Here is a 23,151-nt window from a genome sequence, read left to right on the forward strand (position 1 = left end):
ACTGTTTTCTGGTATGCCAAGAGGAGTACAGGCCGGATTACGGTACACTCTGTCGGCTATCATCCCGATTGTATCATCCACAGGTACGTTGGTAAACAGATATTCTACGTCCAACGAGGCTCTTATCCCTGTGGCCCGTGTTCCCCGCAGCAAGTCAACAAATTCCTTTGGAGACTTCAGGCTGAAGGCGCAAGGGACATAAGGAGTCAGCAAGCCATTGAGTCGTTTCACCAGTCTGTACGTGGGTGTGGGTATCTGGCTGATGATTGGCCGAAGTGTTTTTCCAGGCTTGTGTGTCTTGACATTTCCATATGCATATCCAGGTTTATATTCCCCAATAATCTTTGGCAGGTGGAGTCCAGATTTCTTGGCGTTTACAGTTTCGATCAATTTGTTGACCTTTGCTTTCAGTTCGGCTGTAGTGTCGTATTAATATTAATACCCTATTAATGCCACCTCACCCCATCCACCTCACTCAAATGTAGATATAAACAAAATCGGAGATGTGTAAGTTCTATTCAGTTGTGTATTTGTAAACTAAAGTCTTTGAAAATGTAATAAGTTTTACGAAACGCGCTCGTGTCGCGTCAGAGTAGAAATAAAAATGAATTTTGGAGAATTGATTTTTGAATTACCTCCAACAGTGAAAAGAAATGTACGAAAGATTGAGAAAATTCGTGTTAGAATTATTAATCTCACTTTTTCGGTCATATTTAATAATATATGTCTACAGGAAAGACTGGTACCAAAATATACTTATATATATATATATATATATATATATATATATATATATATATATATATATATATATATATATATGGGAAATAAATAAATACATAAAATGTTTATATATATATATATATATATATATATATATATATATATATTATATATATATATATATATATATATATATATATATATATATATATGATACGAAAATTGGAATATGCAGCAGTTGTATGGTGCCATATATCAGGACGCACGTAAGTAAACTGGGAACGGTGTAAAGGCATGCTACAAAATGGCTTCCAGAACTGAAAAACAAGAGCTACGAGCAGCTAGCTTTTTTCATTGTGCCAAAGCTAGAAGAAAGAAGAGAAAGAGGTGATATGATCACTACATAGAAGATAGTAACAGGAATCTACAAACTTGAAAAAGAGGAATTCCTGAGATCACCAACTTCTAAAACAAGAGTACACAGATTCAAGGTAAGGAAACCAAATGACAGAAAAATTATTAGAAATCTTCCTTTTGCAAAGAGAGTGGTAGACGGTTGGAACAAGCTAAGTGAGAAGATGATTGAGGCCAAAACCGTCAGTAGTTCCCAACGTTAAACGACAAAGAGTATTGGGAAGACGGGACACCACGACCGTAGCTCTCATTTTGTAACTACCCTTAGACAATTACGTACAGACACGCCTGTGCGCGCGCACGCCTGCCCGCGCACACGCTGCTATGTAAATAATATGAGATAGATTTATACCCGAACAACAGGTGGACCTTTTTTACAAACGATACATTTGAGGTTTTATGAATGTTGTGATCGTCTTAGACTAGTTAAATTAAGTTTTGTGATCATATTCACTAATGCTTGCTGTCTAAGGCTGATGATAAATAAAACATAGGTACTTTTAAGAACTTTAATTATGGATGTTTTCCATTTATGACTTTCTGGTTAACATTGTTCTGCTGTGAGCTGTAGAACGGGACCATCAACACCGCGTGTTGCTGACACAACACATTAACAAACATGATAACATTAAGCATAATATGGGCTCCTGGAGCAGTTAGTGTCCTGCCATGTCTCTACGGCTGCCTGTACACGCCCTGGAAGATCTACGGCTGCCTGTACACGCCCTGGAAGATCTACGGCTGGCTGTACACTTCCAGGAAGATCTACGGCTGCCTGTACATTTCCAGGAAGATCTACGGCTGCCTGTACACGCCCAGGAAGATGTACGGCAGCCTGTACACGCCCTGGAAGATCTACGGCTGCCTGTACACGCCCAAGAAGAGAATGTTGCTGGTATCGTTATCTTGAATGAGAAAGACGAAGGGTCGGTCACACGAGAACACGCGAGGAGGTATTAAGGACGTAAGACTGACGACCAGAGCTGTCGCAGCAGCAGCCTCCGAGCCCTCCTCGTTCACCTCTATCACGGCCTTATGGATGCTATCGGTAACCAGCAAATTGCCAGTAGGATGATAATTAGAGAGGTCGGCAGCATCAGTGAACAGGTCCTGGATCCCGAGGGTGTTGAGAGCCTGTGGTAGAGATGAGAGTGTTACAGGTAACATACAACACGTTGCTATTCGCCTCAAGCTGGTCTCTCTCCCTGCCGACAGTGTAACAATGTACATATAGAACAGCGCCGGTATGCAGACGGGTCTTAATAAGGGAGGCAAATGTCTGACGATCTGTGTGCGTTGGCTACTGACGGCACTAAGGTTGTAGTTAGTGTACACAGTGAACCATCTGTGTTCACAGTGAACCATCTGTGTATACAGTGGACCACTTGTGTACACAGTCGACCACTTGTGTACACAGAGGACCATCTGTGTGCACAGCGAACCATCTGTGTGCACAGTGAACCATCTGTGTGCACAGTGAACCATCTGTGTACACAGTGAACCATCTGTGTACACAGTGGACCACCAGTGTACACAGTGGACCATCTGTGTACACAGCGGACCATTTGTGTACACAGCGGACCATATGTGTACACAGTGGACCATTTGTGTACACAGTGGACCATCTGTGTACACAGCGGACCATATGTGTACACAGCAGATCATCTGTGTACACAGTGGACCCTCTGTGTACACAGCGGACCATCTGTGTACACAGTGGACCATATGTGTTCACAATGGACCATCTGTGTACAAAGCGGACCATCTGTGTACACAGCGGACCATCTGTGTACACAGCGGAAGATTTGTGTACACAGTGGACCATCTGTGTACAAAGCGGACCATCTGTGTACACAGCGGACCATCTGTGTAGACAGCGGACCATCTGTGTACACAACAGACCATATGTGTACATGACAGACCATCTGTGTACACAGTGAACGATCTCTTGGTGGGAAGTAATGCACAGGGATCTGGTATATATAATATGTCAAGCCACAAGGGTGAAGAGACGTGACACAGGGATGTGGTATATATAATATGTCAAGCCACAAGGGTCAAGAGACGTGACACAGGGATGTGGTATATATAATATGTCAAGCCACAAGGGTCAAGAAACGTGACACAGGACAAAGTACACCAATGGTTCAAGAGGCAGTGGAGAGAAGCGCATGAGAGGAAGACAAAAGCCTGGACAAAGTGGAGAGAGCTCGGATGAGAGGAAAATAGACGCACTTGTTAAGACCCTGGGTTCTTTAGTTGGAAACTAGAGATGAAATTGAGCTCTAAGAAGTACTTTACATTATTTAATAGTACTGCTGATCCGTTTTTGTTCCTATCGTCCTTGCCAGATGTAAGACGAATCTTGTTTCTCACAAAGCATTCAGACTCTGAGCTTGTTGTTGATTATTAAGCACTGAACTAGTTATCAACTATTCTTAGAACTATTAAAGAAACCAGTTTTGTACGTCGGTGAAGATTTGTAATGTTTATAAGCTGCACGGTCAGCTGGTTATCTTCCCGGCAACAACAACTGGAGAGAGCTCGAACTGGAAGCTCCGACGGCCTTGTCTGGACTGCTGTGGTTGAGCCAACACCTCTCCTTTGTGGCTCTGTATCCTCCTCCTCTTCCCTTACCTTATCCTGTGTCAGTTTACAAAGTAAACCGTGTACCGTGTTGCATGTATGTTTCTGGCATAAGTATGTAGTAATGTGTTTAGGCTATGCTAGTGTTTATAATGCTAAGTTACTCTAAAGGGTCTCAGTGGAACGACGTGTGCTCAAATGGTACCAAGTACCTAGAGTCCTTGCTAGTGTCCCCTGCCTAGTAGACTTTACCCTAGCTTGTCCCAAGTGTAAGCCTTGTATCCTGTCTATGTGGACCAAGGTAGTTAACGTAGGATAGTGTGGTAAAGTAGTTATTGTTATTGTTGTTAATGTATATGGGGGGTTGTTAAGAGGGTTTAATAAATAAGTTAGTTTTTAAAGGAGTATCCATTCTGATCCCCCGTGAGGGGATCAGTGATCAACCTCGAGGATTGACGTATTACTTGAAGCCACTACTTTAATATGGTTTTATGTTCGTACTGGGGGCCGGGCCTATCTGATCTCCTCTAATTTTGATACGTACTGATTCTAGCTGTTGGCCTTTCTCATTAATACTCTATACCGCCTATAACAAGCAAGCTAAATTCATAACAAGTGGTTGGCCTGACCGGGAGGAACATTTTAATTGTAAAAAATTAGATTTTTGAGTGCCAAAACTAAAATTCTTGAATTCCGATGAAAGGTTGTGTGGTATCCTAGGGTCCAGCTCAACTGGCAAAGGAAACATCTTGCACTGACTGGACACCCAGCTGGATCTCTTCACGATTGAGGTGAGTGTGGCCTTGTGACAGGGGTCATGCAAATTTTTGTTTTTTTTCAAATTTTTATTTTATTTTTTCTTTGGCTAGGAGCTAAAATAATTAGTGATGGAGGCTAAATTGCAGGAACTGGCAAAGGCACCTTCAGTGGTAGAGATCAAGAAGCTTACCAAAGCTAATTTAGTGTTTTTAGACAAGGAATTAGGCCTCAACTTAAATGAAACTAATAAAAAGTGTCATAACCAATGAAATTTACAGAATTGCATAGACCAAGGCCTATTGGCAATTGATACTATTTTATGCCAGGCCAGCCCAGCTGAAAGAGAATCTAGCAGGATAGAATTTGAATTACAGCTGCCCTAATTAAAACTAGCCGAACAAGAGGCAAGAGTGGAAGAACAAAATGCTAGGAGTAGAAGAACAAAGGCTCAAAACTGAGGAGGCAAAAATTAGAGGCAATGCCAATGTACCACCACCGGCCGGGGATTCAAACCCCAGGCATTATGATAAAAAGCATAACCTGCCGGAATTTTCAGTCAGACCCTGAAAGGTTTTTCAACAATTTTCTGAGATTGGCCATGTCCATGAACTGGCCAAAGGAAGAGTGGGTGAAAATCTTACAGGGGCAGCTAAAAAGGTAAAGCCCAAGATATTTTTATAAACAGACCTGACTGCGAGTGTTTTGATTATAGTAAAGTCAGGGAACAGATTTTGAGAGCATATGAAATTACGCCTGAAGCTCACCGCCAAGCTTATCGCAACCTTAGGCCTACTCACAACCAACCTCTCACTGAATTTGCTAATGACCAAATAAGATTGTTTGAAAAATGGATTCGCTCGACTAAAGCCGAAACATACGAGGCACTTAAGAATTTAGTTTTAGCAGAGAATTTTATAGATAATATTCCAGAGCCTGTAACATGGTACCTTAGAGGAAGGACAGAGGTACATTTTAATATTATGGATTTGGCCAAGATGGCAGTAATCTACCAGTTGGAGGGCAAAAGCCCCAATATAAAAATAATTATAGGTCACATAGTAACAAAACTTATACCCACAGCCAGTCCAGACCAGCCCATTCTAACCCTATAACTAATGCACCTTCTGTTTCAGACATAACTAACCCTGTTAAATTGTCTAACCTCATGGCACCTAAGGGTGAACCAAAGGGCAGTTATGGTTAGCAATGTCTCTTCTTCCCGACGAGTCTGTGGTCACTGTAAACGTCCAAACCACATTACTAGCCATTGTTGGCAACTGCACCCAGAAAAAAAGACCCAATGCTCTTGTGGTGACACAGGGCTTGAGGCCTTCTGAAGGGTTAGGGAGTAAGATCTCCAACCCACAGTGGTTGGACCTGCTTGTGGGAACCGACCTGTGAGATTTATATTTATTTAATTTATATGAATTTATATTTACGTTAATTTATATACTTCGATAGCAATTTGTATAATGATAAGTGGACTGTATTTCTGCAATAATCTCTTAATCTCACAAATCGATCCTCTACACATTAGGGGGGTTTATTAAATTTATATATATGCAGCCAATCAAACTACAGGAATAGACTACATACATTGAAAAGGTTCCTTATCTTATAGTACAGCAGGTTAGTCCACCAGGTATAACTAGGGTGTAGACACCAAATTATCCTCTTTGAGGTAGCTTCCATCACCCAGTAACTGGTGCACAAAATCTTGCTTCCTCGTCTGGACCTGTCAAAAGTGTGCTAGCTGTGAAGCTAGAATCCTATATATGACAAGCTATATCAGAGAAAACACTATACATGGAACAATAAAGACCTGGCTTAATTACCTTTAGTTTGAGGCTATGTCGTGCTCTAACCGGCCCACCCTATATAATGACATTAATGGCCATAAATGAAAGATAATGGGTTTCGGAAAGAACACTTAACTTGATTTGTAGACAGTGTGTTGATAATGGTACACTTCTGGTTTCCATAACACTACGTCCAAGTAAAATTAACAGGAGCCGTATTTGCTCCTGTGAGCCTCTGGTCTAGTATAAACAATGGCTGCGTCTAACACTCCATTCTATTGACGCCTGGCCGACATTGTCCAGATATGATAGGAGCCGAATTTGCTCCACGCGTCTCGGATGTGACACAACAATGGCTGCCCCTCCTTCCTCACTGACGCCTGGCCTACATTGTCCAAATGTCAGAAAGTGATAGAAGGGTCACATTTATTCTACTTTAATATTGATAATTAAGTTAATTTATATGAGATGGTTTATGATGGTAAAGTCCAAAGACTAATGTATTTAAGAATAATTCCCAGCAAAATAGCTGGTGAATTATAATAGTATGTGGTGATGATATCCCGTTTTCTTTAGACGGTAATTCCACTACAAGTTACGTTTTCTATGGGTAACTTGTTTATACAATACAGCTATTATCTGTATGATATTAAATGGTGTCGGATTTTCCGACACTGCTTACCCCATTCTTGTCGAAGGGGAGAGTTTTGTCTGAGGGTTCTTCCTGGAATGAGGTGGTGATCTACCGAGACACTGGGGCCATCCAGACTTTAATCTTGGAGAGTGCTTTGCAAGGTGTCAACACTCTCGACACTGGAGAGGTAGTACTGGTCGAGGGTGTCACGAGTGATACTCGAGCAGTACCCCCCATATGGTTACCCTGGAATTTGATTTTCACAAGGGTGTTTGTACAGTCGGAGTCACTTCTTACCTACCTTTCCTTAATGTTGATGTAATATTGGGTAATGATTTAGCAGGGGATAAGGTAGGGACTCCAGACTACCTATTATGTTGCTTACTCCTAAGGTTTCCCTGGATCTACCGCTGCAGAGGATAATGTTGTGTACCCTGCATGCGTGGTGACCAGTTCTATGAGACTTAAATGTAAGCGCAGCCCTGTGGTTGCCAAGGTGGTAAATCCTGAGGACACGAGGAACTTTCCGAGTGGTGAAAGCCAAGTGGACCTTGCGGACACATTCAAGGCCCAAATCGATGACATGGCCAAGGACACTGTGGAGAGCCTATCATCGCCTCCTACCGAGAGTAGTGAGGAGGTGGATGAGAACACTGTTGAGCCTCAGCCAATGGCATCTGACCATGGCCTGGATGCCTCCTTGAGTGATTTACAGAAAGCTGACACCAGTCTTGCAGAATGTCATGATGTAGCTCTCTCTAAGGTGGAGATTGTAGATGCAGCAATCGGGTACTACTATAATTATCAGATTTTGATGAGAAAATGGAGACCACAGAGTTCTCCATTGTCAAATGAGTTGGAGGTAGCCCACCAGGTTATGTTGCATACTTGCTATAGGGAGAGAGTTTTGGCAGCTGCTCATGATGATCCCATGGGGGGACACCAAGGTATTAATATTACTTATCACAAAATTTTTAAATATTTCTTTTGGCCCAAGCTGAAAAGCGATGTGGCAAAATTTTGTAGCTCGTGTATTCCTTGTCAGCGTGTTGGGAAACCAAACCAGACACCACCTAAAGCTCCTCTAAGGTCTATTGTCATGCCGGAGGAACCATTTTCTCATGTAGTAATGGACTGTGTTGGTCCATTCCCTAGAACTAAGTCTGGTAATATTTACCTAATCACGATGATGTGTATCACGACCTGTTACCCTGAGGCTTTTGCTGTAAGGAACATCCGAGCAAAGACTGTTGTTGCTCGTATGTTGCAATTTTTTTTCTACTTTGGACTGCCTCAGGTCGTGCAAACTGACAATGGTACTAACTTTAAGTCTGATATTTTTTAACAATTCTGTAAGGACCATGGAATGACTCATAAGGTTTCCAGCCCATACCATCCACAGAGTCAGGCGGTAATTGAGCAGTTCTATCAAACGCTCAAGCAGATGTTGAAGACATCGTGTGAGATTTCCCACAACTTCTGGGATGAGAGCCTGCCTTATGTTTTGTTTGCTGCTTGAGAGGGGTTACAAGGTTCACTGGGGTTGTTCTCCTTTTGAGTTACTCTTTGGCCATAAAGTTCGTGGACCCTTGCAAATGTTACAGGAGAATCTGTTAGGGAACGTAACATTGACCGAAGGTTCGGCTTTCTTTGCGCAACACCACCAGAGATTCAGGGACTGCAAGGCGGCTGCACTAAAGTATCTTGGGAAGGTCCAAGAAAATATTAAAGAACGACACGATGCTAAGGCTAAGTTGTGGGTATTTCAACCTGGTGACCCTGTCTTGGCATTAAAGCCTCGACTTGAGAACAATAAGTCTCACAGGTACAAGGGCCCCTATATTGTGACAGGAAAGGCTGGGGACCTCACGTACACAGTAAGGCACTCTGACAAGCACAACCAAGTGATGCTTGTGCACTTGAACCGTCTGAAGAAGTTCCAGGGCCCCAGGCCCGTTGCACTAACCAATGTTTCCTTTCCAGCGAGGGAGGGGATGATTGTTCTGGGGACCCAACTAATCTCATTCTCAATAATTCTAGCTCTGCAAATGCTGTGGAGGTGGGACTGTCCCATTTGCAGATGGCCCAACGTGAGGAGGTGCAGTCATTGCTTGACGAATTCTCCAGTCTGTTCGGGGAAGTCCTGACTCAGACTTATGCCATCTATCATGATGTCAAGTTGACGGACTATACCCCATTCGTCTTCAACCTTATCGGATGAGTCCAGGAAAAAAGGCCATCGTGAAGAACGAAGTCGACTTACTGCTCTAGCATGGCCTCATCCAGCCGAGCCAGGGCTCTTGGTGCTCGACCTGCCTTTGGTCCCCAAACCAGACGGCTCCTGGCGATTATGCACTGACTATCGGCAGCTCAACAAGGTGACCATTGTGGATGCCAATCCACTACCCCTCCTCAAAGACTGTATTGGCGAGATCAGAAACACCACATACGTCTCAAAATTCGACCTCTCGATAGGTTATTATCAGATCCCGCTCACCGAACGTGCCAAGCAATTAACTGCGTTCGTAACCCTATGGTGTCTTTGAGTATCAAGTGTTACCGTTCGGCTTGCGTAATGCCTCTGCCACGTTCCAGAGGCTAATGAACTCTCTACTCACTAATGAGCCAAATTGTCGGGAATATTTAAATGACATTGTTCTTTTTGATAGTAATTGGATTGACCACAGAGCTAGGTTACGCCAGTTGTTCACAGTTTTGAAAAATGCCAATCTAACCTTAAATGCAAAATAGTGTCATTTTGGCCAAGGCACAGTGACATACCTCGGTTATGAAGTAGGCCAAGGAAAAGTGTTACCTCGGCAAGATAAAATCAGTGCCATTCTGGAGTATCCCGTGCTCCGGTCTAAAAATAACGTTCAGAGGTTTATCAGTATGTGTGCGTACTACCGACGCTTTTGTCAGAACTTTTCCAGTGTCACCACTCCTCTCACAGACTTGTTGCGAAAGGCCGTTAAATTTAAGTGGTGAACAGACTGTGCAGAAGCGCTCAAAAATTTTAAATTGATCTTAACTTCCGCCCCAGTGCTCGCTAGTCCAAGGTTCGACCGACCGTTTAAAATTCATGTTGACGCATCTGACTCGGCTGCTGGTGCAGTGTTGTTGCAAACTGGGGATGATCAAGAGGACCACCCAGTATACTATTACTCTGTGAAATTTGACAATGAGCAACGCAATTATTCAATGGTAGAAAAAGAAGCGTTGGCGCTAGTGTTAACATGTAAAAAATTTTAAGTATATCTAACAACTAATATAGTGGAAGTGTACACGGACCATAACCCACTGGTGTTTATACACCAGATGAAGGCGAAAAATAAACGCATCCTCAGGTGGGCATTGTACCTACAGGATTTCAATCATTCCATTACCCACCTACCAGGCCCGGCTCAATATGATAGCCAATGCTCTCTCCCTGTTACCTGAGTAACATTCATCTGAGCCACAGGAAGCCATATACCAACTGTCATGATTTAGTTATTTTTTTTAGGTTCTCCTGTGACATTAAATATTCCGTGTCAAATTTATTTACTTCCCCCTTTTTTATTATGTGTTTTTTCTTTCAGAGAATTCCTTTGTGTGTGCTTTTTCTTTCAGAAAATATATTTTTGTGTGCTTTTTCTTTCAGAGAATTCCCATGCACTTTTTCTTGCAGAGAAATTTTTGTTTTTGATTGATTTTCTTTTATGGCGTAGATTTTCCTTTTTATTCTCTGTATGGTCTTACAAAAAAATATGACTACTATTCTAATAGCCACATTTTTTTCTCCGAAGGGGGAGAAGTGTTACGACCCTGGGTTCCTTAGTTGGAAACCAGAGATCAAATTGGGCTCTAAATAAGTACTTTACATTATTTGATAGAACTTCTGATGCGTTTTTGTTCCTATCATCCTTGCCAGATGTAAGACGAATCTTGTTTCTCACAGAGCATTCAGACTCTGAGCTTGTTATTGATTATTAAACACTGAACTAGTTATCAACTATTCTTAGAACTATTAAAGTAATCAGTTTTGTACATCGGTGAAGATTTGTAATGTTTATAAGCTGCACGATCAGCTGGTTATCTTCCCGGCAACAACAACTGGAGAGAGCTCGAACTGGAAGCTCCGACAGCCTAGTCTGGACTGCTGTGGTTGAGCCAACACCTCTCCTGTGTGGCTCTGTCTCCTCCTCCTCTTCCCTTACCTTATCCTGTGTCTAGTTTACAAAGCTAAGTACCGTGTTACATGTACGTTTCTGGCATAAGTATGTTGTAATGTGTATAGGCTACGTTAGTGTTTATATTGCTAAGTTACTCTAATGGGTCTCAGTGGAACCACGTGTGCTCAAATGGTACCAAGCTACCTAGAGTCCTTGCTGGTGTCCCTTGTCTAGTAGACTTTACCCTAGCTTGTCCCAAATGTAAGCCTTGTATCCTGTCTATGTGGACCAAGGTAGTTAACGTAAGATAGTGTGGTAAAGTAGTTATTGTTATTGTTGTTAATGTATATGGGGGGTTGTTAAGAGGGTTTAATAAATAAGTTAGTTTTTAAAGGAGTATCCATTCTTCCTGTGTAGGGGATCAGTGATCAACCTCTAGGCTGACGTATTACTTGAAGCCACTACTTTAATATGGTTTTATGTTCTTATTGGGGGCCGGACTTATCTGATCTCCTCTAATTTTGATACCTCCTGATTCTAGCTGTTGGCCCTTCTCATTAATACTCTTTACCCCCAAAGGAAGCAAGCTAAATTCATAACATCACTAAAGGAAGCCAGAAATTATTAAAGAGTTAGGAGGGATGCCGAGAAACAGTTTGAAAACGACACAGAGGTAAGGACCAACCAAAGCTCTTTTAAAGCCATAGAAGGAGTAAAACAACAGTCAGAGACCACATTATAAGGCAGAAGAGGGCAGTCATATGGAAAACGACAAGAATGTGCGTGAAGAGCTAAACAAAATATTCCAGGTGGTCATTACAATGGCATCACTGTGGAGACCAGAGTTAAGTGATGAAAGGCCAAAGAAAACACTGAATGACATAATAGTCACAGTGGAAGAGGTTACAAATCCCCTGAAGGAACTAGATGTAACAAAATTAATTGGACCAGCCTTAATATCACTATGGCTACTGAAGGAGACTGAAGAGGTAAACTGTGACCCCACTTACTGAGGAGTTTAATAAAACACTCTAAACATGGATTCTCCCAGAATTATAAAAAAGGCAAATGTAGTCACTAAATTAGAGACCAGACTCACAGACAAGTATTCCTTGTACAGTGCTGGACTGAGTAATCGGGTCGAGAATACTGGAGCACCTAGAGAGAATGATCTTTGCAACAGAACGACATTAAGGATTTAGAAGGGGAAAGTCATGCCTGACAAACTTGATAGAGTTCTATGACAAGGTTACTAGAATAAGAAAAAAAAAAGAAGGCTGGGTAGATAGCATTTTCCTAGACACTTAAAAGGCATTTGATGATGTTCCTCGTGAAAGGCTCTTGAACAGGCTGGCACACTTGGGAAACACTAAGCTGGGTAAGGAAATACTTGATGGAGAGTAGTCACAGTCAGAGACAAGGTTTCCAGCGGGAGAAATGTAACATGTGGGTCCCCCAAGGATAGGTTCTGGAACCACTACTGTTCCTAATATATGTTAATGATCTCCCTGAAGGAGTGACCTTGTGCATGTTAATGTTGTCGAACGATGCCAAAATAATGATGTTACGGAAAACAGAGGTAACAGAAGATGATTGCAGAATGTTACAGAATCATCTGGGCACATGTTTTATGTCACGCCACAAGGGCCAGGGGACGAGACAGGCAAATGTCTTGGTATAACGCAGTGAGTTCATTAAAGTTAACATGATGAACAGTGGAGGGGGAGGGATTACATGATCAACAGTGTGGTAACATGTTGATCATACCACAGGTAACATAACACAGCTCCTGGCGTTACACTCTTGTCATGCCGTCAATAACACTCTTGTCATGCCGTCAATAACACGCTTGCCATGTCGTCAATAACACTCTTGCGATGCCGTCAATAACACTTTTGTCATGCCGTCAATACACTCTTGCAATACAGTCAATACACTCTTGCAATACCGTCAATAACACTCTTGCCATGCCGTCAATAACACTCTTGCCATGCCGTCAATAACACTCTAGACATGCCATAAATAACACGCTTGCCATGCTGTCAATAATACTCAAAACATGCTGTCAATAACACTCTTGACATGCCGTCAATAACACGCTTGCCATGCCGTCAATAACACTCTAGACATGCCATAAATAACACGTTTGCCATGCTGTCAATAATACTCAAAACATGCTGTCAATAACACTCTTGGCATGCCGTCAATAACACGCTTGCCATGCCGTCAGTAACACTCTTGCCATGCCGTCAATAACACTCTTGACATGCCGTCAATAACACGCTTGCCATGCCATCAATAACCTTAACAGATCCCACACTCTCTTTGAGAAGTATATTTATAATGGTTTAACTAAACTCAAGAAATGTTTGGCCAAAGGTTACCAATATTATGATAAAATCAACAAATTGATGACCTACCTTTATCAGGTCCTTCGTGATCACTTGTTCCAGCCTGAACCTTGGAAACTTGAGGATAACTTCCTGTCTCCTGAGGTTGGCGAGGGCGTGGCGGAGGGTGTCGTGGGAGAGGCGCCGCAGCATGGCGTCCAAAGGCGTGGCGGAGTTGCCAGGGGCGGCCAAGGGCGTGGAGGTCTTGCGAGGGGCGCCGCCGGGGGTGTTGTGAGGCAGCAACACCAACATGGACGCCGCCTTCCCCTTGTACGGCATCTCTAACACCGTCGCTCCCAGCTCACTCGAGTCTCCTGCAACCACAGACCACTGTAACCAGTGTTCACTCTCAGGACTGTCACACTAGTCTCCTACAACCACAGTCCATTGTAACCAGTGTTCACTCTCAGGACTGTCACACTAGTCTGCTGCAACCACAGTCCACTGTAACCAGTGTTCACTCTCAGGACTGTCACACTAGTCTCCTACAACAACATGACGACGTCTGGAGGTGCACACAACGTCTCTCCTATAAACACTTACGAGACCCCGCAGGGCTCTAAGACATCACTGTTACATGGTTTCCTTCAGGTGACCTTACCTTGACCTTGAGGTTACCTTGAGGTGATTTCGGGGCTCATCGACCCTGCGGCCTGGTCGGTGACCAGGCCTCCTCGTTGCTGGACTGGTCAACCAGGCTGTTGGGCGCGGCTGCTCGCAGCCTGATGTATGAGTCACAGCCTGGTTGATCAGGTAACCTTTGGAGATGTTTGTCAAGTTCTCTCTTGAACACTGTGAGGGGTCGGCCAGTTGTACCCCTTATGTGTAGCGGAAGGGTGTTGAACAGTCTCGGGCCTCTGATGTTGACAGAGTTCTCCCTGAGAGATCCTGTTGCACTTCTGCTCTTCAACGGGGTATTCTGCACATCCTGCCATGCCTTCTGGTCTCATGTGCTGTTATTACTGTGTGCAGGTTTGGGACCAGCCCCTCTACTATTTTCCATGTGTAAATTATTATGTATCTCTCCCGCCTGCGCTCAAGAGAATACAGTTTAAGGCTCTTTAGTTGGTCCCAATAGTTTAGATCCTATCATGGCACACATTTAGATCAATATGACCTCCTGGTCTCAGAGGAGGATCCAGACGGAGTTTTCCTAAACAGTAAACATCACACTGCAGCATACATTAGAGGCAAAGTGCCGCCAGCATCTAGAGGTAAACAGAGACCATCTCGGCCCGAAGCGGCCTCAAAGTATGGGGTGAGGGGGAACTGGGAGGATATAGGGTGAGGGGGAGGGGGGACTGGGAGGGAATGGGGTGATGGGGTAGGGAACTCGGCTGGAAAGGGCGGAGGGGCAAAAGGGTGGGAATCGGGATGGGGTGACAGGGTGGGAATGGGGGATTTGACTGAGCATTTGAGTGGGGACAGGGAGGGTTCGGGACTGGGAGGATTTCTATGGGGAGGAGGGTGGTGGTGCTGCCCTACTGTCTGGTGTTCCTGGAATGCTGGTTGGCAGTTACCCCCCACCCTCTCACCTCTGGGAATGTTGTATTGGGGCTGTGGTTCCCTGATTTTCTCCTCTCACCCTGTGTGTCTTCCTTGCTTCTGCTGCCATGGCTCTCTCCTCCCTTGTCATGTCCCTATGGAGGAATACTTTTTTGTGTCCTCTCACATTTAGCAGCACACACACACACACATTATGTGTGTGTGTGTATTCACCTTGTCGTGCTTGCGGGGGTTGAGCTCTGCTCTTTCGGCCCGCCTCTCAACTGTCAATCAACTGTTTCTCCTACTACTTTTTTTCCCCACACCCACACAACACACCCCCACCCTCCACGAAGCAGTCCATTACAGCTGACTAACTCCCAGGTACCTATTTACTGCCAGGTAACAAGGGCATAGGGTGAAAGAAACTCTGCCCATGGTTTCTTGCCGGCGCCCGGAATTGAGCACGGGACCACAGGATCACGTGTACAGCATGTTCTCCGCTCTGCCACCGGCTCCCTGCATGTGTGTGTGTTTGTGTGTGTGTGTGTACTCACCTAGTTTTGCTTGTGGGGGATTGAGCTCTGGCTCTTTGGTCCCGCCTCTCAACTGTCAATCAACTGGTATGTAGTGTGAGTGTGTGTGTGTGTGTGTGTTTGTGTGTTTTAACTTACCAATTTTGAAATAATCAACTTGTTTCATCATGTCAACAAGAGTGTGCCGGCCCGGGGTGGGGAAGAACTTCTCCTTGGTGGTGGCGCTGGTGTTGAAGGCCGCCAGCCAGAGACCCTTGAAGTAGGCGGCGTTCACCAGCACCATCACCTTGTCTTGCACGACTCCACCATCCACTAGTTCCGGGATTTTGCCTCGTGTTGCCTTGTTAACGAAGTTGTTGATTGTTGCAGCCGCCTCGTCGCCCTAATAGATGGAATAAAAGAAAACGGATTACACAAAATAAGGGTAAACTAAACAATGAGGGTAAACATCTATAATACTGAAGTGAAAATGTCTGTCTGTCTGTTCAAAGTTTTAGGCTTTGATCAAACAAGCAGATAAGAGATAAGTTTCTCTTATGACTAGATTCATCCAAATTTGCAGAAAGAATGGTCTGTAGTATGGGATGAACTTTGGCTGGTCAGGGTCGCCAGAAGTGATAAGTGAACAGGATGCAAGGTCCAAACTCAGACCCCCACCACAATTTTTGGCACTGGCTGCTGGCTAACCCTGTAAATATTCTGAATAAAATTTCATATCAATAATTTTTTAATAGTGTGCGGCGTTATTCATTGATACTGGGAAATTGACATTATTGTTTTTGTTATTATTTCGATCATAGCCCGATAAAACAAATTAAGTATAGCCACAACAACTCCCACAGACTCCCATGCCCTCACAGCCAAAGGCAGAGACACAGATACAAAACAGATGGGTAACTTTTTAATAAAAAATCTAAACTGCATGTTTCTTATCAAAATATAAAACATTATTTACTGATTTTGAGAAAATATAAATATATTTTCTGATGTTCAAACTTCAGCCGTACTACCATAAACACACAACTTCTATATTGCCTCCTCCATTCCTCCTGACAACTCTTTCATACCGTGTGGCTTACCAACGTCCCAAACCTACCACTCAATGGCCTATTATTTAAGTTGAAAACAAAAACACTCAAAATTTATTTTCTTAGAAAGAGAGAGAGAGAGAGAGAGAGAGAGAGAGAGAGAGAGAGAGAGAGAGAGAGAGAGAGAGAGAGAGAGAGAGAGAGAGAGAGAGAGAGAGAGAGAGAGAGAGAGAGAGAGAGATTCTATTAAAACTCTAAACAAAGGTCTATTTAGAGATAGAAGATGGGGGGATAAAGAGAAAGACAAAAAGTAGGTAGATGGATGGATGAATAGAGAGATGGCCGGATAGATGAATGAATAGATAATTAATAAATAGATGGATGAATACATGGATGAATAGATGGATAACCATCCAGAGATAGATGGATGGACAAAATGATAGATGGATGGACAGAATGACAGATGGAAGGACAGAATGATAAATGGATGGACAGAATGATAAATGGATGGATAGAATGATAGATGAATGGATAGAATGATAGATGGATAGAGTTGTCGGAAATTTCCGACACCCCAAATGCTAACCCATGATACAATAAGATAAAATCCGTTGCGTTAAAACACTAATCTAACTTACCGTACTAATAATCTGATAATTGAGGGTTTAGAAGTTCTAGAACATGCAAAGGGATGATCGGGTCAGTCGCCACATGTTCGCGGTGACTATTCCTTTGCCTAACACTTCATAAAACTTCATCTACAATCTGCCTTTATTCGCGATTACCATCTTAGATTGAGTTCCATTAATAAATAGGATGAATTCCTTGACTTCCTCTTATAGTAAAATTTAAAACTACCGTGAATAAATGTTTCATGGAGAAGGAGGAGGGATCATACTGGGAATTCTAGCTTAATATAACTCTTCCTAAATTATTGAACTCTTTGCGGTAGGCTGTCAGAAACAGTATAAAACTGTTCATAATAATTGAGGATTATAAAATCGCTCATAAATTAGCATCTACCTCCTCTCATATGTAAATTTACACCGGAAAGAGGTGTCGTGACTATAAGCTAGTCTTCGTTAGATAGCAGTCTCCGTTACATAGTAGTCTCCTCCGTTAGATAGCAGTCTCCGTTATATAGCAGTCTCCTCCGTTAGATAGCAGTCTCCGTTACATAGCAGTCTCCTCCATTAGATAGCAGTCTCCGTTACATAGCAGTCTCCTCCGTTAGATAGCAGTCTCCTCCGTTAGATAGCAGTCTCCGTTACATAGCAGTCTCCTCCGTTAGATAGCAGTCTCCGTGGCGTAGTGGTAAGACGCTCGCCTGGCGTTCCGCGTGCGCTTTGTCCTGGGCTTCGTATCCTGACCGGGGAGGATTTAATGGGCGCAGATCCTTAACTGTAGCCTCTGATTAACTCAACAGTAAAATGGGTACCTTATTGTTAAAACGATTCTTCGTGGGGGTCGTATTCCAGGAAACATAGGATTAAGGACTTGCCGGACACGCTATGCGTCCTAGTGGTTGTACAAGAATGTAAGAACTCATGTATATATAAATTAAAAAAAAAAAAGCTGTGAGGGAGGAGGTAGGACGCCGCGCACCGCGGCAGTAGCTGAGCACATGGCGTTGTTGACGATTGGATATACCATAATACTCCCTTTTACCGCCATATTTGTACTTATAAGAGAAGGGTATCTCTCGAAGGGGCAAGTTGAGCAGCTGAGACTTGTCCTAGAACAAGTTACCATACATCGGACTGCCACATCCTCCAACCACGAGAGAACTTGTCCCAGTTGAAAGCTTTATTCTTTTGTTACGAGCTCTATAAGATTAGAATTTCAGCCGGGTTAGGAGGCATGCCCTACAAATAAACCAAGTAAGCTTCATTTAATTCCATTGGGTATTGCCTTGAATATAATTGCAATGTGAATAGTAAGTTGTAGCAATTAGTATACCGTAAATTGTTGGCACATATACGATGGAGATGTGAGAGGGTACCACATCAGTTTCAACACGTGGGAGTACTGGACGCAGGGACCACGAGGTCTATTTTGCATGTTTGATCCACGTTATCTACTCCGTGTCTGGACTGACCTAGGAAGGATACGTCTTTCCAGCTAAGCCACAAAGTTCTCACCATTAACCAATAGTAGTGTAACTTACTAACTAATTCATTGAATTAATATTATTTCAATTTCAAATTTAATGTTATCAATCTAACCCATAAATTTGTGTAAGTGGAAATACCTGACAAGAAACTATTATTAATACAGTCCATTTAATTATATAATAACAATTCTAAAGAAACACTTTAAACACTTAAACATCTACAAGAGTAGATGGATGGATACAATGATAGTTGGAAAAATAAGCTGGACGGATAGAATGATAGATGGATAGAGGATCACACACACACACACCTGTAGTGTTGCTGCTGTGTTTACTGGTGCTGCTGAGAGCAGTACATGGTGTGTGTCAGGGTGTCGCAGCTGTAATGTTGCTGCTGTGTTTACTGATGCAGCTGAGAGCAGTACATGGTGTGTGTCAGAGTGTCGCAGCTGTAATGTTGCTGCTGTGTTTACTGGTGCTGCTGAGAGCAGTACATGGTGTGTGTCAGGGTGTCGCAGCTGTAGTGCTGCTGCTGTGTTTACTGATGCAGCTGAGAGCAGTACATGGTGTGTGTCAGAGGGGTCTCAGCTGTAGAACTGCTGCTGCGTTTACTGGTGCTGCTGAGAGGAGTACATGGTGTGTGTATCAGAGGTGTCTCAGCTGTAGTGCTGCTGCTGTGTTTACTGGTGCTGCTGAGAGCAGTACATAGTGTGTGTCAGAGGTGTCTCAGCTGTAGAACTGCTGCTGCGTTTACTGGTGCTGCTGAGAGGAGTACATGGTGTGTGTATCAGAGGTGTCTCAGCTGTAGTGCTGCTGCTGTGTTTACTGGTGCTGCTGAGAGCAGTACATAGTGTGTGTCAGTGTCTCAGCTGTAGTGCTGCTGCTGTGTTTACTGATGCTGCTGAGAGTAGTACAGGGTGTGTCAGAGTGTCTCAGCTGTAGTGTTGCTGCTGTGTTTACTGGTGCTGCTGAGAGCCGTACATGGTGTGTGTCAGGGTGTCGCAGCTGTAATGTTGCTGCTGTGTTTACTGGTGCTGCTGAGAGCAGTACATGGTGTGTGTCAGTGTCTCAGCTGTAGTGCTGCTGCTGTGTTTACTGGTGCTGCTGAGAGCAGTACATGGTGTGTGTCAGAGTGTCGCAGCTGTAATGTTGCTGCTGTGTTTACTGGTGCTGCTGAGAGCAATACAGGGTGTGTCAGAGGGTCTCAGCTGTGGTGCTGAGACGCTCAGTAGAACAGGTGCAGTAGTGCTGTCAAGGGTTCCCACGTGATGACACTATCCATCTGTGCAATAACAAGGGTCGGTGATCTGAGTGAACCAACACACTCCAACAGTCACAAGTTAACTACAGTACTGCCGCCTGCATGCAGAATATATCACACCTTCTTAAAGTTGGTTGTCTGCACCTCCGTAGGGAGGACCTCCCTCACGCACTCCCGAAGGGCGAAGTCTGCGTCCACGTATATCTTGTTGGCCAAGTCTATCACATACTCTGTGGTGTTGGCTTGTCTCTCAGCATACCTGCGCGTTCATAAGTAACAATATATATACCACAAATATTGGTAAACATCGCACGTTGATACAGATAAATGTAATACTAATTTTAATTGTTTAAGTACAAAAGATAGTAATTAAGATGACAAGTGAGGAATGTGAGTGGACTCACAGACGGTCGAGGGCCCTGTAGGTAGCCAGAGTGGTTGAAGGGTCTCTGAGACGAAGGGTGTCCTGCAGCTGCTGACGAGTCCTGCCAGCAGACCCAAAGTAGGCCAGGACCAGGGCGGTCCACACGCTGTAGGGCGAGAAGAAAAAGTTTCCTGTGGCGGTGGATGGATAGAGCTGCTTGAAGAGGTCCAAGCTGAAGGGGGTGATGTGGGCCAGGTCAGGTGGGGAGGTCACCACCAGCTTGTCATTGTTGGAGATACACTGAGGCCTCACCACACTCACCAGCGTCACCACCAACACTGCTGCACACCACAGCTTCCTCATACTGTGGGGAAGAGGACTGTAGCAGCGGCGCTCCACCAACACTGATGACTACTTTATTATATTACAAATACCAATATCTTATTGAATTAAATATTTTTATAAGTAGAAGCTCGCAGTCGTCTGAGGAGAGTTGTGGTGTAATAGTTTTGTTGGTGATAGGTGGTGGTGATGGGGGGTAGGAGGGGGGGAGCGGGGGGAGGGGGGTTTGGGTGATGGTGGTGATCGATGATGGTGATGGGTTGTGGGTATGATTGGTGGTGAGGGGTGGTGGTAATGGGTGGTGGTGATAAGTGGTGGTGATGGGCTATGGTGATGGGTGGTAGTGACAGGTGATGGTGATGGGTGCTAGTGATGGGTGGTGGTGATGGGTGCTGGTGATGGGCTGTGGTGATGGGTGGTGGTGACAGGTAGTGGTGATGGGTGGTGGTGATGGGTGGTGGTGATGAGTGGTGGTTATGGGTGGTTGTCATGGGTGGGGGTTATGGGCTGTGATGATGGGTGGTGGTGATGGGTGGTGGTGATGGGTTGTGGTGATGGGTGGTGGTGATGGGTGGTGGTGACAGGTGGTGGTGATGGGTGGTGGTGATGAATGGTGGTGATGGGTGGTTGTCATGGGTGGGGGTTATGGGTGGTGGTGACAGGTGGTGGTGATGGGTGGTGGTGATGAGTGGTGGTGATGGGTGGTTGTCATGGGTGGGGTTATGGGTGGTGGAGATGGGTGGTGGTTATGGGTGCTGGTGATGGGCAGTTGTGATGGGTGGTGGTTGTAAGATTTTTCTCTACGCCTACCTCCCTTAGGAGGTGGACTACAAGTTTAAAGTCTGCTCACGGCAGTTAAGCATCAGTCCAATAGAAAAAGGAAAAGCGGGAGCAAACCGCCAGGCCTCCACCACCAAGGGTGAAAACCTGTCCACAATAGGCCGCTGGCTCCTCCTAAATAAACAGGACGTTAAAACTAATAAAGGGTAATCGACGGGTTCTCACAATCAAATATTTATATTTGATGTGGCACTATGAATTGGAATTCGAAATCCCAAGAACAGCCGCCTTATCAAGATCACATCAACATTTAATAATATGCAGAAATATGGTGGAATAATATGGTTGAAGGGTTGACATCAAAGACCGTTTTCTATAACATAACAATTTATTAATAACAAGAGACTAACTACTACATTACCGAGTTTATGTTACGTTAAAGTCCATCCAGTGGCACGATAACAAACAGCTAACTAGCAACCCTTGCTGTGAGGCTGCATACTGAACTAACCTGAACACAGGTGTGCCCACTGATGACGCAATATTGCAAAACAAAGAAAAATATCACAGACTAAGTTACACCACAGCGAATGGTTACGTTATTGTACATCAAGTGGCATTTGCAACACAGCTATTCAACAGCCCCTCGAGAAGTGACAGCAGGCTCCATCTTGCTGACACTTCGGGCTGACAACATGAACTAACTGAACAAATGAAGGATATTCACTGAAGACAAAGACACAAGCAGGCAATCAATAGTGTCTCGGTTTCCCTGACAGCTACTATAATCACAAACTTAGGGGTCCTCCCGCCCCCCAGGAGAGACCCACGTAACTAGGAGGGTAGTCCAACAGTGACCCCCTCCCTATCAAAACCCAGTGTGAACACTCTTTGCAACTCCCAACAAGAAGTTGCACTGTTGTAAACAGTAACAAAGACAGGCAAGGCGGGATTCTGGGACACAGCTCCACAAATTCCTAGATGACTCTACTCTCGTCACCAGACGACAACCAAAAGAAATTGCCTTAAGTGATTAATTACGTTAATTGACTGATCGCAGCAGTCAGCAACAAAGTACTACGGTAATCACAAACAATTGTCTCACACTAGACAACAACATGATGATACTCTACGTTAATCTTCAACACTTGTCTCTCTCTTGTTAACAATAACTCAAACATATATTACATCACACTTCACTCCTAGCAAGTATTCAGTGAGTAATTCTCAATTAAGGTCAAACGGATCATTAATTACATCCCCATTGAGTTACGTTAACTAAGCCTACCCTAACTTGGTAGCTTCTCCACAGTCTGTGTCAAAAAATTACTAGTGAGAGTTAATTACCCTAATTAAGTCCCTAATTACTTCTGAGCAATTAATTAACTGTCACCAGGACCGATAATTAATCATCCATAAATACGTCTCACTCAGCACTGCCTAAGCAGGTCTCATCAAACACTGTGAATTCACGGGAAAGGAGTTAATTACCCTAATTAACAAGATGTGCCACTAATCCACTGTCCTCAGACAGGATATGATTAATACAACGATTTATGCTAGCTCCATGACCTCGCTTTACCGAGTCACCGGAGCTCTCCAATGTTAATTACTCCACTAATTAACCTGAGCCACTAATTGCTATACCCCAGAAAGGTAATTAGTCTCGAGCATATTACGTTAACACAAATACTGACAGACTCTGACAGATCCTCTCCCACTACGTGAATTCATGATGAGAAGGCTAATTACATAATTAGCTAGAGTGGTCAATTAGTTGTCA

At 43.8% G+C, this 23,151-nt stretch overlaps 1 protein-coding gene across 2 annotated transcripts in view; it reads right to left on the reverse strand.

Moving 5' to 3' along the window:
- Positions 1-1,632: 1,632 nt before the first annotated feature.
- LOC123749015 (leukocyte elastase inhibitor) overlaps positions 1,633-23,151 on the reverse strand; it is a 45,053-nt gene continuing 23,534 nt past the window's right edge. For both annotated transcript variants that reach the window (XM_069303153.1, XM_069303152.1), the window contains 5 exons: positions 20,287-20,610; positions 20,003-20,141; positions 15,619-15,862; positions 13,490-13,773; positions 1,633-2,271 (listed from right to left, as the gene is read on the reverse strand). In XM_069303153.1, the coding sequence (XP_069159254.1) occupies positions 1,993-2,271; positions 13,490-13,773; positions 15,619-15,862; positions 20,003-20,141; positions 20,287-20,609 (1,269 nt within the window). In that variant the 5' untranslated portion in view covers position 20,610 and the 3' untranslated portion in view covers positions 1,633-1,992. The remainder of the gene's footprint in view (positions 2,272-13,489; positions 13,774-15,618; positions 15,863-20,002; positions 20,142-20,286; positions 20,611-23,151) is intronic.

The sequence above is a fragment of the Procambarus clarkii genome, chromosome 49 (assembly GCF_040958095.1).
Source record: "Procambarus clarkii isolate CNS0578487 chromosome 49, FALCON_Pclarkii_2.0, whole genome shotgun sequence".
Taxonomy (NCBI): Eukaryota; Metazoa; Arthropoda; class Malacostraca; order Decapoda; family Cambaridae; genus Procambarus; species Procambarus clarkii.